Source organism: Polypterus senegalus, chromosome 9, assembly GCF_016835505.1.
Source record: "Polypterus senegalus isolate Bchr_013 chromosome 9, ASM1683550v1, whole genome shotgun sequence".
NCBI lineage: Eukaryota > Metazoa > Chordata > Cladistia > Polypteriformes > Polypteridae > Polypterus > Polypterus senegalus.
Genome location: NC_053162.1, coordinates 140,861,457 through 140,875,544, shown reverse-complemented (window position 1 = coordinate 140,875,544; position 14,088 = coordinate 140,861,457). Strand labels below are relative to the sequence as shown.

General features: G+C 38.2%; 1 protein-coding gene across 1 annotated transcript in view; it reads left to right on the top strand.

The window, feature by feature from the left end:
- snx19b (sorting nexin 19b) overlaps positions 1 to 14,088 on the top strand; it is a 212,499-nt gene that overhangs the window by 49,200 nt on the left and 149,211 nt on the right. Inside the window, exon 3 of the mRNA XM_039763995.1 lies at positions 401 to 539. Coding sequence (XP_039619929.1) covers positions 401 to 539 — 139 coding nt within the window. The remainder of the gene's footprint in view (positions 1 to 400; positions 540 to 14,088) is intronic.

Sequence of the window (14,088 nt, the reverse complement as noted above, 5' to 3'; positions counted from 1 at the left end):
TCTATGTCTTACCATTAAATTGCTTGTGATACACATGATTACTAAGGATGGTTTACTTACCCCTTTTACTATATATAACAATACAATGCTTGATAGCTATCTACATACAGATTGAAAAGTCAGGCTGCTTTCGCTATGTATAAATAAATATTATGTGGGCAATAGGACAACCAATGACAGTGTTTAATATATTAATCATTAGTCAACTGAAATGTAAGGGGTTTGGGAAAAGAAATCCCTTTTTGCCTATTTTGTTGAGTATTTACAAATATTTTTAAAGCTTATTTTAAGTTTTTATTACTAGAATTATAGATCTGCTTTATACTGTATACATGGATAGCTATATATAAAATATTTAGACCAAACTACTGATTTTATGTATTTTTATTTTTCTTTTAAGTATGAAACAGCAGTGGATACAGACAATCCAGGAACTCTTCAGCCTGTGGCCTACCATACAGTAAATCGTCGTTACAGTGAATTTCTTACTCTCCAAACTAGACTGGAAGAGAAACCAGAACTAAGGAAGATTATTAAAAGTAAGAGCAATGATTTTACTAGGCGTTTCTAGAGATAAAAAAGTGAAACGATAATAGTTTTGTCCATAAGGAGTATGACAGTGGTTAAAAGATAAGTTTGATATTTTTTAAATCAGTAATTTATACCACAATTGTGAAAAAATACATTTGCCATGTGAAATTGTGTTCTGAAGTGAAACTTTTTTTTACAAATTAAAAATACTTATCCTGTTATTATGTTTTAAAATGGAGCTCACTGGGGCTGGCGGCCAAACTTGAAAACAAAAGCCTTAAAACTTACCGAACCCATCCATTTTTCAAACCAGGAGTGTTATGGAGTATGGATATCTGTCTCGAGATTGTAGACTTGCTCCAAAACAGATTGTCTATATAGTTTTATTAAGGGAAAAAAAAGTAAAAAGAACATTTTTGTGAGATTCAGCCATTTTAAAACGGCACAGGCTGTGTGCTTCACCTTGGTGCTTGTTTTTGTCTGCGCCAACCTTTCAGTCCCTATTGGCACATTTTACATTATTGAATGTTGATTCCCAGATGTGAATTGCTGTCTTTGTTCTGTAGACAACTACATAATAATCATTGAAAAAATGTCACCCTATTGCTCAAGATGCATTATAAAATTTGATAATTGGTTTATGGCACTTCAGTCTGTATCACTTTGGTTTGGCTTTGTTTCATAATCTGCTATTTTCTTTTTGTCAGTGTTTTTTTTATCTTGTGTTCACAAATTACACAACAGAAAGTGTACAATGCTGAATGTTAAATGGCACTGTAAAAGAGCAGTGGCCTTTGGTTTTCAAAAAATGTAAGGCTTTCATAAAACACTCTTAACAGCTTCACCAACACTTGTCAGGCTGCAGCTCGTCACCAGTCTTGTTCCATAAGTAAGGCAACAAGTAGACACTGTAAATTAAAAACTCATCATTCAGTATGCATGTGCCAGTAGCACAGCAGAAACATGCTCAAATCGGATGATTTAAGGGCACAGTGAGTGTTCTGCTCCTATAATACACATTCAACATTTTCTGTAGAGCAGAATTTGTTAGGATAATTTAAGGAAGTATGCAAACTAAAGCAATGGAAAGCTAATGAATTGGTAGTGGATAATGACACATTTTAGTAGCTTATCATAAAACTTTGTTGGATATGTTAATGTTTTATTCTCATTGTAGGGGGCTAGACTATGGTTTGAATTATTCTTCACTTCAAACCAAAAAATCATGTCATTATGCCTAGCCTAGCAAACACTCTTGTTATGTATCTGTATCACATAATGCTTAAGTAACATTAAATTTACTGGGATAATGGCAAGTCTTCCTCCTCTACAAAGCCTGTAACTGTATGTGTCCTGGTCAAATGTTTTTACATCTCTGTTATGTTCTCATGTCTTTTCTGCTACTTGTTTACCCTCTGCCTTTTTTCAAATGTGTTCACAACAGAAGGAAGTAGTGTGTCAGTTGCGTGGCACAATGTACTCAGCCTAGTAACTTAATTAACAAATCAATAAAAATGATCGTTGCCAACATTTTTAATAACCGATTATTATTGATAATGTTGATTAGTTTTACAGCTCTACATATATATGATGTACAGACTCTGTTTTAGTACCCTTTTATGCCTGTTGTGCTGGGAGCTGTAAACTGACTGACAAGATGCTACTTTCAGTTTTTTGTGTAGTGATGGTTTATATACAGGATGGTCCAGATCTAATTTTGCAGATCCAGATTGTCTAGATGACTTTGATTTATGCGGGGACGATTCCAGTTTGGCGCAAAGACGATTCTTCATGTTGTCAGTTCGCACACTTCTTGATGGTCCGCAATTTTTCGGGTGATTTTCTATGTAATAAACTTAAGTTATAGTGTAATGAAAATTGCAAAATTAGATCTGGACCACCCTATACATAACACACAACATGTATATGCCAACACAAGAAAAATGCTGACATACAAAGGCACTTTGCAGCGATGTCCAATTTTCCTAATATAAATAGCAGCCATTTGCTGCACTCATATTGCAATAAGGGCACCTAGTGAGAATTAATCTGCTTTTCTTAACTGTAAGCAGTGATATTCCATTAATGCATAGCACAGGTGTTATCGTTTTAGTCACAAAACCCACATACAGCATATTGAAACCAGCCTTACAACATCTACCCAGCATCGTGGTGTTTCGTGGAAGTACCCCAACTTTGCAAATCGATCAAGTGATGATGCCATGTGGAGCTTCAAAGAGGACAGTCTGCCCCCACAAGCTCATCTATACTAATAAAAGGCAAAGCACTCACTCACTCACTCACTCACTCACTCACGATCACTCACTCACGATCACTCACTCACGATCACTCACTCACCCACCCACGAACGTCCCATGTGGGTGGAAGACTGAAATTTGGCAGGCTCATTCCTTACAGCTTACTTACAAAAGTTGGACAGTTTTCATTTTGAAATTCTACGCGTAATGATCATAACTGGAACCTTTTTTCTCCATATAATGTAATGGAGTTGAGTTTGATGGCCGTGGGGGGCGGAGATTCGTGTGACATCATCACTCCTCCCACGTAATCATATGAACTGACTGTCAACGCAATACGTAGAAAACAAGGAAGAGCTCCAAAAAGCGCTGAAGAAAACATGCATTATACAATTGAGAAGGCAGCGAAACAATAAGAAGCGAGCGAGTCACACAGAACCATATTCATGAGTGCAGCTACTTCAGAAACAAAGCACGGTGTAAACCTAAAGTTTAAATTAAGTTCATAGACAGGCTGCCGCTGGCGTTTGTCATGCCCATGGCTAATGCGGGATACAAGTTTAATGAGAGGACACAGGATATAAACGAGAGTTTTGATCACTTAAGTTAAAATTACTAGTGAAGGGATGTGCTTATGCAAATTCCGAGAGACTGACTTTGTGGGGGTATTGACAGTTAAGGCGGGTGGGAGAGTCACGTCATCATCTCCCCTCCCATTCACCTCATTTCGCTCTGAGCTGAGCTCCGCAGCTAACGCAGTCTTCCAGAAGCAACTTTGTGAGCTGCCACCAAATACTCACAGAAAAATCCACAAGTTAATACACACGCTGTCTCTACAGTTTCTCCACACTCTGAATTCTCCAGGCACTACTTACAGTACAAAAGGTTACATTGACAATCGTGTTACGTTATTTTTAAAATGTTTCCTTTTCTTAGCACAAGCACAGCTGAGAAGCTTCGATGCATGTGCTCCATAACGCGTTAAAAAATAACGCATTTAATCATACTTTCCATTCCAAGCAAAGGGAAACTTTTGTCAATGCATGATTTTGTGGTACACCAATTACATTGATGCACACATCAGAGCTACAAAAATGTAACAGTCGGAAGAAAGCGCGTTGCTACGACTGATTGGAGGAAAATTTCATTTCAAAAGACTACCCGAAAGCAGCCTTGATAAAAGTGTGGTTTTGTGCACATACTGTGTATATATATATATATATATATATATATATATATATATATATATATATATATATATATATATATATATATATATATATATATATATATATATACATACATATATAAAAATACCCGCTTCACAGTGGAAGTAGTGTGTTAAAGAAGTAATGAAAAAGAAAAGGAAACATTTTGAAAATAACGTAACATGATTGTCAATGTGATTGTTTTGTCACTGATGCAGTGATGAGTGTTGCTGTCATATATATATATATATATATATATATACATATATATATATATATATATATATATATATACATATATATATATATATATATACATATATATATATATATATATACACACATACACATATATATATATATATATACACACATACATACACATATATATACACACACATATATACACACAACTATCGTATATATTCAAGTTCTATTTAAATTTTAAATAGAAGGAATTTTTATTTAGTCGACGGAATAAATCAACTCAAACCTTAAACAACTTATAATATTTTGCTCTCCATAAAAATATATCCTGTCTAAATTATACAAGTTAGAAATAAAGTAAACGTTAAAAGAACAAACATTCAAATTTCTTTACTCTTATGTAATTTTATATAAAAAATAAACTTAAATTTTAAATATCCCAAAAGATTTTGCTCTCCATAAAAATATATCTTGTCAAAATTATACAAATTCAAATATGAACATGGTGCATAACAAAACCTGGAAATATAAATAAAATTTGTTCTTTTCAGCAATAACAAATCAAATCATTCAGTTGTCTTTGCTCTTATGTCATTTTATTAGAGCTGGAAGCCTGATATCTTTTTTTGGCCACAAGTTTATTTATGTTTGGTGTGAGGTTCTGTGTTGTGGAGATTCTTGGGATGGACTGCAGGTACTCATCAGTGAGGCGACTCCTGTGTGCTGTTTTGTTAGTCTTCATGACTGAGAAGAGCTTCTCACACAGATATGTGGTACCAAACATGCACAAGGTTCGGCCGCATGTAGACGGATCTGGAGCATTTTTGCGGGAATTGAGTGAATAAACTGTGCGGGCCGTGCAGTATCGTACTTTGCCTTCAGTGTGCCATTACACTGCAGCTCAATCACCTCCATCTGAATCTGCACAGGTACAGTTTCCACATCGACGGCAAATGGGTTGCGAAAGAACTCAAAATTCTTTTTTTGTTCTTCAAAGTCACCAAAGCGCCGTGCGAACTCAGTGCGCAGTGCGCTCAGTTTATCAGCAAAGTGCGTATTTGGGAACACCGTTGTGCCGACTTGGTTCAACATTACTTGGCAACAGGAAAGTGGGGCAAGTTGCACTGGTGCATTTGTGTCTCCCATAAAAGTAGCTTCACTTGAAATCACTTTGTGATTTTGCACGGGTAAAAACGTCTGCTGAAGTGTCAGATTCTTCTTTAACTCTTCTGCTTTCTGTATCTTGTGCATTGCATTCAGGTCTTTCAGGTTATCAATCAATCAACATTTATTTATATAGCACATATTCATACAAAAAAATGTAGCTCAAAGTGCTTTACAAAATGAACAGAAAAATAGAAGACACAATAAAAAATAAACATAAGTCAACATTAATTAACATAGAATAAGTAAGGTCCGATGGCCAGGGTGGACAGAAAAAAGCAAAAAAAAAATAAACTCCAAAAGCTGGAGAAAAAAAAATAAAATCTGTGGGATTCCAGACCACGAGACCCCCCAGTCCCCTCTGGGCAATCTACCTATCATAAGTCAAACAGTCCTCTTTGTATTTAGGGTTTTCATGGAAGGACCTAAAGATGATGGTCACGTAGACTTCTGGCTTTTAGTCCATCAATGTAGGAACATCATGATGCTTTGAGTGGGTGGTGGTGGCGCAGGCCGCCACCACAAAGAAACCGGAAAAAAACAGAAGAGAGAGTTGGGGTCAGTATGGATTTTAGAGCCACTATGAATAGTTATTGTGAGGAATTGAACATACAGAGTATCAGTATTAAGTTAAAGTGAAGTTATGAGAAGGCCATGTTAAAGTAATGTGTTTTCAGCAGTGCTTTAAAGTGCTCTACTGTATTAGCCTGGCAAATTCCTATTGGCAGGCTATTCTAGATTTTAGGTGCATAACAGCAGAAGGCCGCCTCACCACTTCTTTTAAGTTTAGCTTTTGGAATTATAAGGAGACACTCATTTGAAGATCTAAGGTTACGATTTGGAATATAATGTGTCAGGCATTCCGATATATAAGATGGAGCGAGATTATTTAAGGCTTTATAAACCATAAGCAGTATTTTAAAGTCAATCCTGAATGACACAGGCAACCAGTGTAGTGACATCAAAACTGGAGAAATGTGTTTGGATTTTCTTTTCCCAGTTAGGATTCTAGCAGCTGCATTCTGCACTCGTTGCAAGTGATTTATGTCTTTTTTGGGTAGTCCTGAGAGGAGTGCGTTACAGTAATCTAGTTTACTGAAAACAAAAGCGTGAATTAATTTCTCTGCATCTTTCAATGATATAAGAGGTCTAACTTTTGCTATGTTTCTTAAGTGAAAAAATGCTGTCCTAGTGGTCTGATGAATATGCGATTTAAAATTCAGATTACAGTCGTTACCCCTAAATTTTTTACTTCCGTCTTAACTTTTAATCCTAGTGCATCAAGTTGAATCCATTATTGCCAATTACTAAGATTTCAGTTTTCTCTTTATTTAGTTTGAGAAAATTACTATTCATCCATTCAGAAATACCAGTAAGACATTGTGTTAGTGTATCGAAAGAGTCGGAGTCATCAGGTGCTATTGATAAGTACAGCTGTGTGTCATCAGCATAGCTGTGATAGCTCACGTTGTAACCTGAGATAATCTGACCTAATGGAAGCATATAGATTGAGAATAACAGCGGACCCAGGATAGAGCCTTGTGGAACACCATATCGGATATCATGTGTCTTTGAGATGTGATTACCACAACTCACAAAGAATTTTCTACCTGCCAGGTAGGATTCAAACCAATTTAAGACACTGCCAGAGAGGCCCACCCATTGACTAAGGCGATTTCTAAGAATATTGTGATCAATGGTGTCAAATGCAGCACTCAGATCTAAGAGGATGAGAACAGATAAATGGCCTCTGTCTGCATTTACCCGCAAGTCATTTACTACTTTAACGAGTGCAGTTTCTGTGCTGTGATTTGTTCTGAAACCTGACTGAAATTTATCAAGAATAGCATGTTTATTGAGGTGGTCATTTAACTGCATAATGACTGCCTTCTCTAGAATTTTACTTAAGAAGGGCAGGTTGGAGATGGGTCTAAAATTTTCAAAGGCAGAGAGGTCAAGATTATCTTGATGTTTTTTCTCATAGTGCCGACTTAGATTAAATTCTGTAATTACAGCCACATTAGCTCCACAAATGAGACACACGGGTTTACCGGCAATGTCAGTAAACATATACTCAGCCTCCCATTGGTTTTTAAAGGCTCTTTGTTCAGAATCACCTTTTCTCTTCGGCATCGTGTGGGCTAGCTTCGCAATAACTTGCAGCATCATAAGCTAGTCTTGATTAACGCTGTAAGTGTTAGGCAAGGCAGCTGAAGCGCTGCATTATGGGATCTGTAGTTTATTGTGTTACCAGCGCTTCATATCCCCGGGCCATTAATAACAATAATATATAAAATGATCTCGGTCGGATATAATTGCACGCCGGGCCGGATGTGGCATGCGGGCCTTGAGTTTTACACATATGGACTAAATAGAACTTGAAAAGATATATTTTTTCAAATGTGATCGCAATTCAGATCGAGTTGACGCGCACTACAGTACATCGAGCCCGCGTGCTATTGTGGTTTTGCCTGCGTGCCTGAATAAGTCATCCTCCCCTCGCTCTTACTTTTTTACCGTTCATCTAATGAATACACGGAGTATGGCTTTACCAAAACAATCATTGATCGCGAATAAAGTATCCATTATTTATAAAGCTTCAATTGGTGATCTGTCTTTCTGCGTTAACCGCATATTTTTTCATACGTCTCAAACCAAGGGGATGCAAGGCTAAAATATATCGGGAAGCGCGCGTACATACTCAGAGCATCCACTCTCGGGAATCGAACCTCGGAAGCCTGTGCTAGAGGCGAAGCCTCTACTATTGAGCCAGGCGTGTGGTTTGTCTATTTGAGCGTAGCAGTGTAATTCAGTTTTTGTTCAGCACTCTTTGGAACTGTTGCTTTTTGTCTGCGCACTGTGTCAGTTCACGTGAGCCGCTGAATATGGTTTTATATGTCACTCGCTCCCTTCTAATTGTTTCGCTGCCTTCTTTATTATATAATATATGTTTTCTTCAGCGGTTTTTGGAGCTCTTCTTGGTTTTCTATGTACTGCGTGATTACGTGGGAGGCGTGATGATGTCACATGAAACTCCGCCCCCACGAGTTTCGAGCTCAACTCCATTACAGTAAATGGAGAAAAATAGCTTCCAGTTATGACCATTACGCGTAGAATTTCGAAATGAAACCTGCCCAACTTTTGTAAGTAAGCTGTAAGGAATGAGCCTGCCAAATTTCAGCCTTCTACCTACACGGGAACTTGGAGAATTCGTAAGTGAGTGAGTGAGTGAGTCAGTGAGGGCTTTGCCTTTTATTAGTATATAAGTATATATATATATATATATATATATATATATATATATATATATGACAGCAACACTCATGACAATGTCAATCATGTTACGTTATTATTAAAATGTTTCCTTTTCTTTTTCATTACTTCTTTAACACACTACTTCTCCGCTGCGAGGCGCAGCTATTTTTATATATATATGAATGACCTCCAAAGAGCACGGAGACTTTTGATCACTTGAACGTGTCTGCAAAAAGTGGCGTCTCCTGCCCAGCAAAAGTCGAGCAGCCGGCGCGCATGCATAGCTGTGCCGGCCTTTGAGACGCTGACTGCGCTTCTGCCTTAAGTCAAAGTGAGCACTTTTACTTTTTCATCCTCCCCCTGAGCTATAGCCCAGACAAGTGCAAACACGGGACCCCTTTTCTACACCGCGGCAAACTAATATTAAGGCACTTCGTACTTTCTTTTCCACGTATACGATTATGAGGTCGTCAGCTCGGATTATGAAGACATGCACAGGAGTGGAGGACTGACAGTGCCATCACAGCCGAATAATGGCTGGGACGTCTCACCAGTCTACACAAGACCCACCGCGACTGTCCCCAAAAGGTGCTCATATCGTCAGCGAAAACATCTCCCTACACTATATAAAAGAAAAAGGCAACTTTCCTTTCTTTACACCTTTTTTCCTTTTATCCCAAACCAAAGCCTTTCTCTCTTACCACTGCAGAGGATACAAAACTAATTTTCTTTAATTGCTGGTAATGCCGGTAAGGCACATTACCAGAGGCAGAAATTTGGACGTTCACATAGAAAATGTAATTTTTATACCACAGCCGTCGTGTAGAGGACAGTCTGCTCCCACAAGCTCATAATAAATAAATCAGTTTGGAATCTGCACATATGCTGAGCATTAAAAGAAAAACAAAGAATTTGAGGGAACACAGTTGGTGTCATGTCCATACTCAAAACTTGTTATATTTTGGAATTTCGGATTAGGGATACTTCTCCTATGTGTGTGTACTGTATATAAAATTTTTATATAATATATAAAATTTATTTATAAAATATGCTGATCAGCCACAACATTATAACAACTGACAGGTGAATTGAATTGCACTGATTATCACCTTTCAAGGTGGTATACTGTAAATTAGGCAACAAGTTAATAGGCAGTTCTTCAAGGTGATGCTTTGGAAGTAAGAAAAATGGGCAAGTATAAGGAACTGAGAAACCTTGACAAGCGCCAAATTGTGATGACTAGAAGGCAAAGTCAGAGCATCTCTAAATCAGCAAATCTTGTGGCGTGTTCTCGGCAGGCAGGGGATATTACCTACCAAAAGTGGTCCAAAAATGGACAGCTGGTGAACTGGCAACAATGTCATGGGCGCCTAAGGCTCATTGATGTGAGTGGAGAGTGATGGCTAGTCTGTCTGGTCTTATCCCACAGAAAAGCTACCATAGCACAGATTGTTGAAAAACTTAGTGCTGGCCATGAGGGAAACATGAGAGTAACTTTGGTACCGAATTAGTACTGAAATATCTGTTGTTGTGATATCCTTAAAACAAATACACCCACAGAGCCTATGATGAAAGGGATTGGTGTTACATGCTTGGAGGCATATTTTGGATGCATACAGGTGTGTATCAGCATATCCATAGAGCATGTGAGGCAGACCTATATGTACTCCAGGAGATTACTGTATTACTATCTGATCTGTGTTACATAGCGAGTAACACAACAGGGTTAATCCAGCAGTAAATACACAATGTATAATGAATCTATAGAGAACAACAAAGTATTTTCTTAATATTCTTAGTATGGTAGCTATTGTACCTCTCAAATTAAAATACTGCAATTTTTTTTTTCTGCAACACTGATAATGTAGTGACATTATACATGTGTGAAGCAGAACAGGCAGCACCATAACGTGTGAAGTGGAGCTTACAGTATGCGTGTTTGAAAATTCTGAGCATGCATGATTGGGTAGTGGTATCCCTTTCAACATGGCTGCTACAGCTGTATTCCAGCTTATTTTCTGAAATTGGACCACTCAAGGGAATATTTTTCTGAGACCGTATTGTAAATTGATATTGCTATAAGGTTCTAAATACTTTGCTGTCCCCTGTCCTGTCATCAGGTCTCAATGTACAGGTCTGTCAATGATGATTCCTCTCAAAGCAAAGGAGATGGTGGGGTGCCATTTACAACTTTGCCTAGGGCAGCAAAAATTCTTGAACTGGTTCTGACGGTGATATTGCACAGCTTTGTCTGTACTTGAGATTTTTTGATGAGGATGGACAGATGACAGAGGAAATAATTTTTCAGAAAATTGTTTTATTTTTTTAATGAAAATAGACTAGATTTGCAACAAGTAAATCTGCTAGTAACAGATGACGCCTCTTCCATGGTATGAAGGGTACAGGGTCTGTCCGCTCGCCTGGCTGAACTTGCTTCGTAGATGAAATCTTTACATTACCTGATACATCAAAGTGTTCTGTGTGCAAAACTCTGTGATAAATAAAAAAAAAAAAACAAAAAAAACAATGGACAGTGTAATGTGTTATTGTGTTATTTTGGACAGAACTGAACCGGGTCCATTTCCCAAATGCTAAAAGGTTGGCTGTTTGTCTTCTACAAATGTTTGCCAAGATGTACATACCGTATATCTTCCAATAGTAGCCCGGGTGTTTATTCAAAAAATATTTGGATGGCCCGACGTTTAAAAGAGACCGGCTATTATTCGCCTCGCAGACGGAATGGTGATGGGTAAACGGGGTTCATTTGGCAGTAAAATACAGTATGGTACCGTATTTACGGTCACAAAATGTAGGCAGCAACACCGGATGAACATTTCAGGATTTAATGAAATTATCAGTACAGCAGTACGGTGTTATTAAAGCAGTTTACAATACGGCACTACCGTAAGCATTAAAAACAGGTACAGTAGACGTCAACTTTCTTGCCAATGATGCCACCAGCACTGGCCTGCACCAGTCCGAATTTCGCACGAAAGTGCTCATCAGCCCGACAAGTCCCCTGCGGAACATAAGGAAATGCAATAAGCTCCAAACTCACGCATATACGTATACATTACGACATGAGACTGGATAATATACAATAAAGTACAGTACTTACCATCTACTCCTCGTCTGAATAGGTAATGATTGCTTCGTTATTTGCAAGTTCTTCTTCATCTTCCTTTTCTTGTGATGGCAATACAGGTACTCCCATTGCTTGTTGTCGCGCAGTAATCAGTTTTATCAGGATTAACGTGTCGAAGATGGCATTTTCATGTTCTTCCCGCCACCTCTGCCCCTCCCTGTGGGGTTATGATTGACGTGGAGACGAAAGGGCAAAATGTACACAAATAAATTTCTTTTTGACTTTCTCGCTTCCTCGATAGCATCCGATGACAAAACATTTTTGACACGAAAAGGTGCTTACCGTATGATTCACTGCAGGAGGTGGTAGCCCAGGTGGTACGAAAAGAGGATTAGCGTACAAAAAAAGCGGTGGGTCATTGGAGATCGCCGTTTACTACAGACCCGCGCTTAAAGGAGACCGGCTACTATTAGAGACCGGTGTCTATTTGTTGTGACATCTCTTCAAACCCGGCGGTTATTGTAAACGGGCGTCAATAAGAAGCCGGCCCCTACTAGAAGATGTACGGTATGTGATTCAAATTTTTTGCATATGAATGTAATAAAAATGAATATTTGTTCCTCCCTTACAAGCACCCTCCTTCATGAATGCCTACAGATTGCTCTCACTTCATATGAACTTTAATGCTCTTGCAGAGTCAAGTAGGTGCAGATTTAGAAAACAAATATAGTACTGGTTGTTAAATTTATACCATATATAAACAAGATAAAAGAGAAGTAAAGTGAAAAGAAAAGAGTGTTAACTGATATTGGGAACATTTTGTTATTTAACATGTGGTCCTGTAGTTGTATTCTGTTTTCTTAAAATTAAAAGTGATAGTAACAAATGTATAAAATGTAATTATAACAAATTTTACAAAAAGTAATATATTGTCAAGGTACTGATAACACTGCACAACAAAGTTTTTGTTTATTGAACACTGTTGGGTGTTTCCTATAGATTTGTGGGTGCTGATCATGAATATCACATAAAAATTTACCTATCCATTTACCCATTTACTGTACCGTTTCAGAGAAATCTTCAGTTTTGTCATGATTTTTTCTTTTATTTGTTTCCAAACGTTTTCACTCCTGTAAGTGACTTATCAACAGCGGTTTGTGCAGCCTGGGCATGTCTAAGCCTGGAATTAGGCCAGGTTGGAAGCTGTTCTGTGGAAGTTGACATCCTGGGCATACCTGGACAGGTTTGAATGAGCTTGACACTGTCTCAGCATGCTATAAAGGTGGCTTGCATACACGGATCCTGCTCATTTGGTTAATATAGATAGTCAGTGTGTATGTATAGTATCAGTATAGTAAAGTATAGTATCTGTAGCAATATAACAGTAAGTAAGCTTGATGCTATAGATGTTTTGTTGTTGGGCGATATGTCTCGTCAATATTTAACAGCCGTGATACATTCTGCTAGATCTGTGGCGAATATACACTTGCGCCTCAGAGACGTTGGATGACTGCTTTTGTGAAGAAAGCTTATCATCTATATTTTGGCTGCAAAATTGGTGATCAAGACAAGGAATGGGCGTCTCACATTTGCTGTGTAACATGTGTTGTCAGTCTGAGAGCCTGCTTCAGAGGCACTCGAAAGACGATGCCGTTCGCTGTTCTGATGATATGGCGAGAACAGAAATACCATATGACGGACTGTTACTTCTGTTTGATTAATGTGTCTGGTTTCTCTGCCAAAAACAAGAAGTCAATTGAATATCCTAATCTGCCTTCAGCAATGAGACCCGTGCCACATGATGACAGTCTTCCAATTCCGAATCCACCAGAGGATTGGACCTTAGACGAACCAGATGAAGAAACTGCAATGCAGGGTACTGACAGTGACATTGACCCGGATTTTGAACCGTGCTCATCAGGCGATTCACATCTGATAACTCAGTCCGAATTGAACAATTTGGTCAGAGATTTGGGTCTGTGAAAAGCAAAAGCCGAGCTGCTGGGTTCGAGACTGCAGGAATGGTGTTTGCTGTCCACAGGTACGAAAATTTCTGTGTTTCGAGGCCGACATCATGATATAACCAAATTTTTTGCACAAGTCGACAGTCTCTGTTTCTGTTGTGACATTGAAGGATTGTTCTCAGCCTTGGGTTGTGATCACAACCCGGAATAGTGGCGTCTCTTCATTGATTCGTTAATTTTAATCCTGAAAACTGTTCTGCTACACAATTGCAACATTTATCCTTCAGTACCTATTGGCTATGCAGCACACATGAAAGAAACATATGAGAATATGGAGCTGTTGCTGAAGCACGTCCAATATAGCAGGTATAACTGGAATATCTGTGAAGATCTTAAAGTCGTTGCTCTGTTACTAG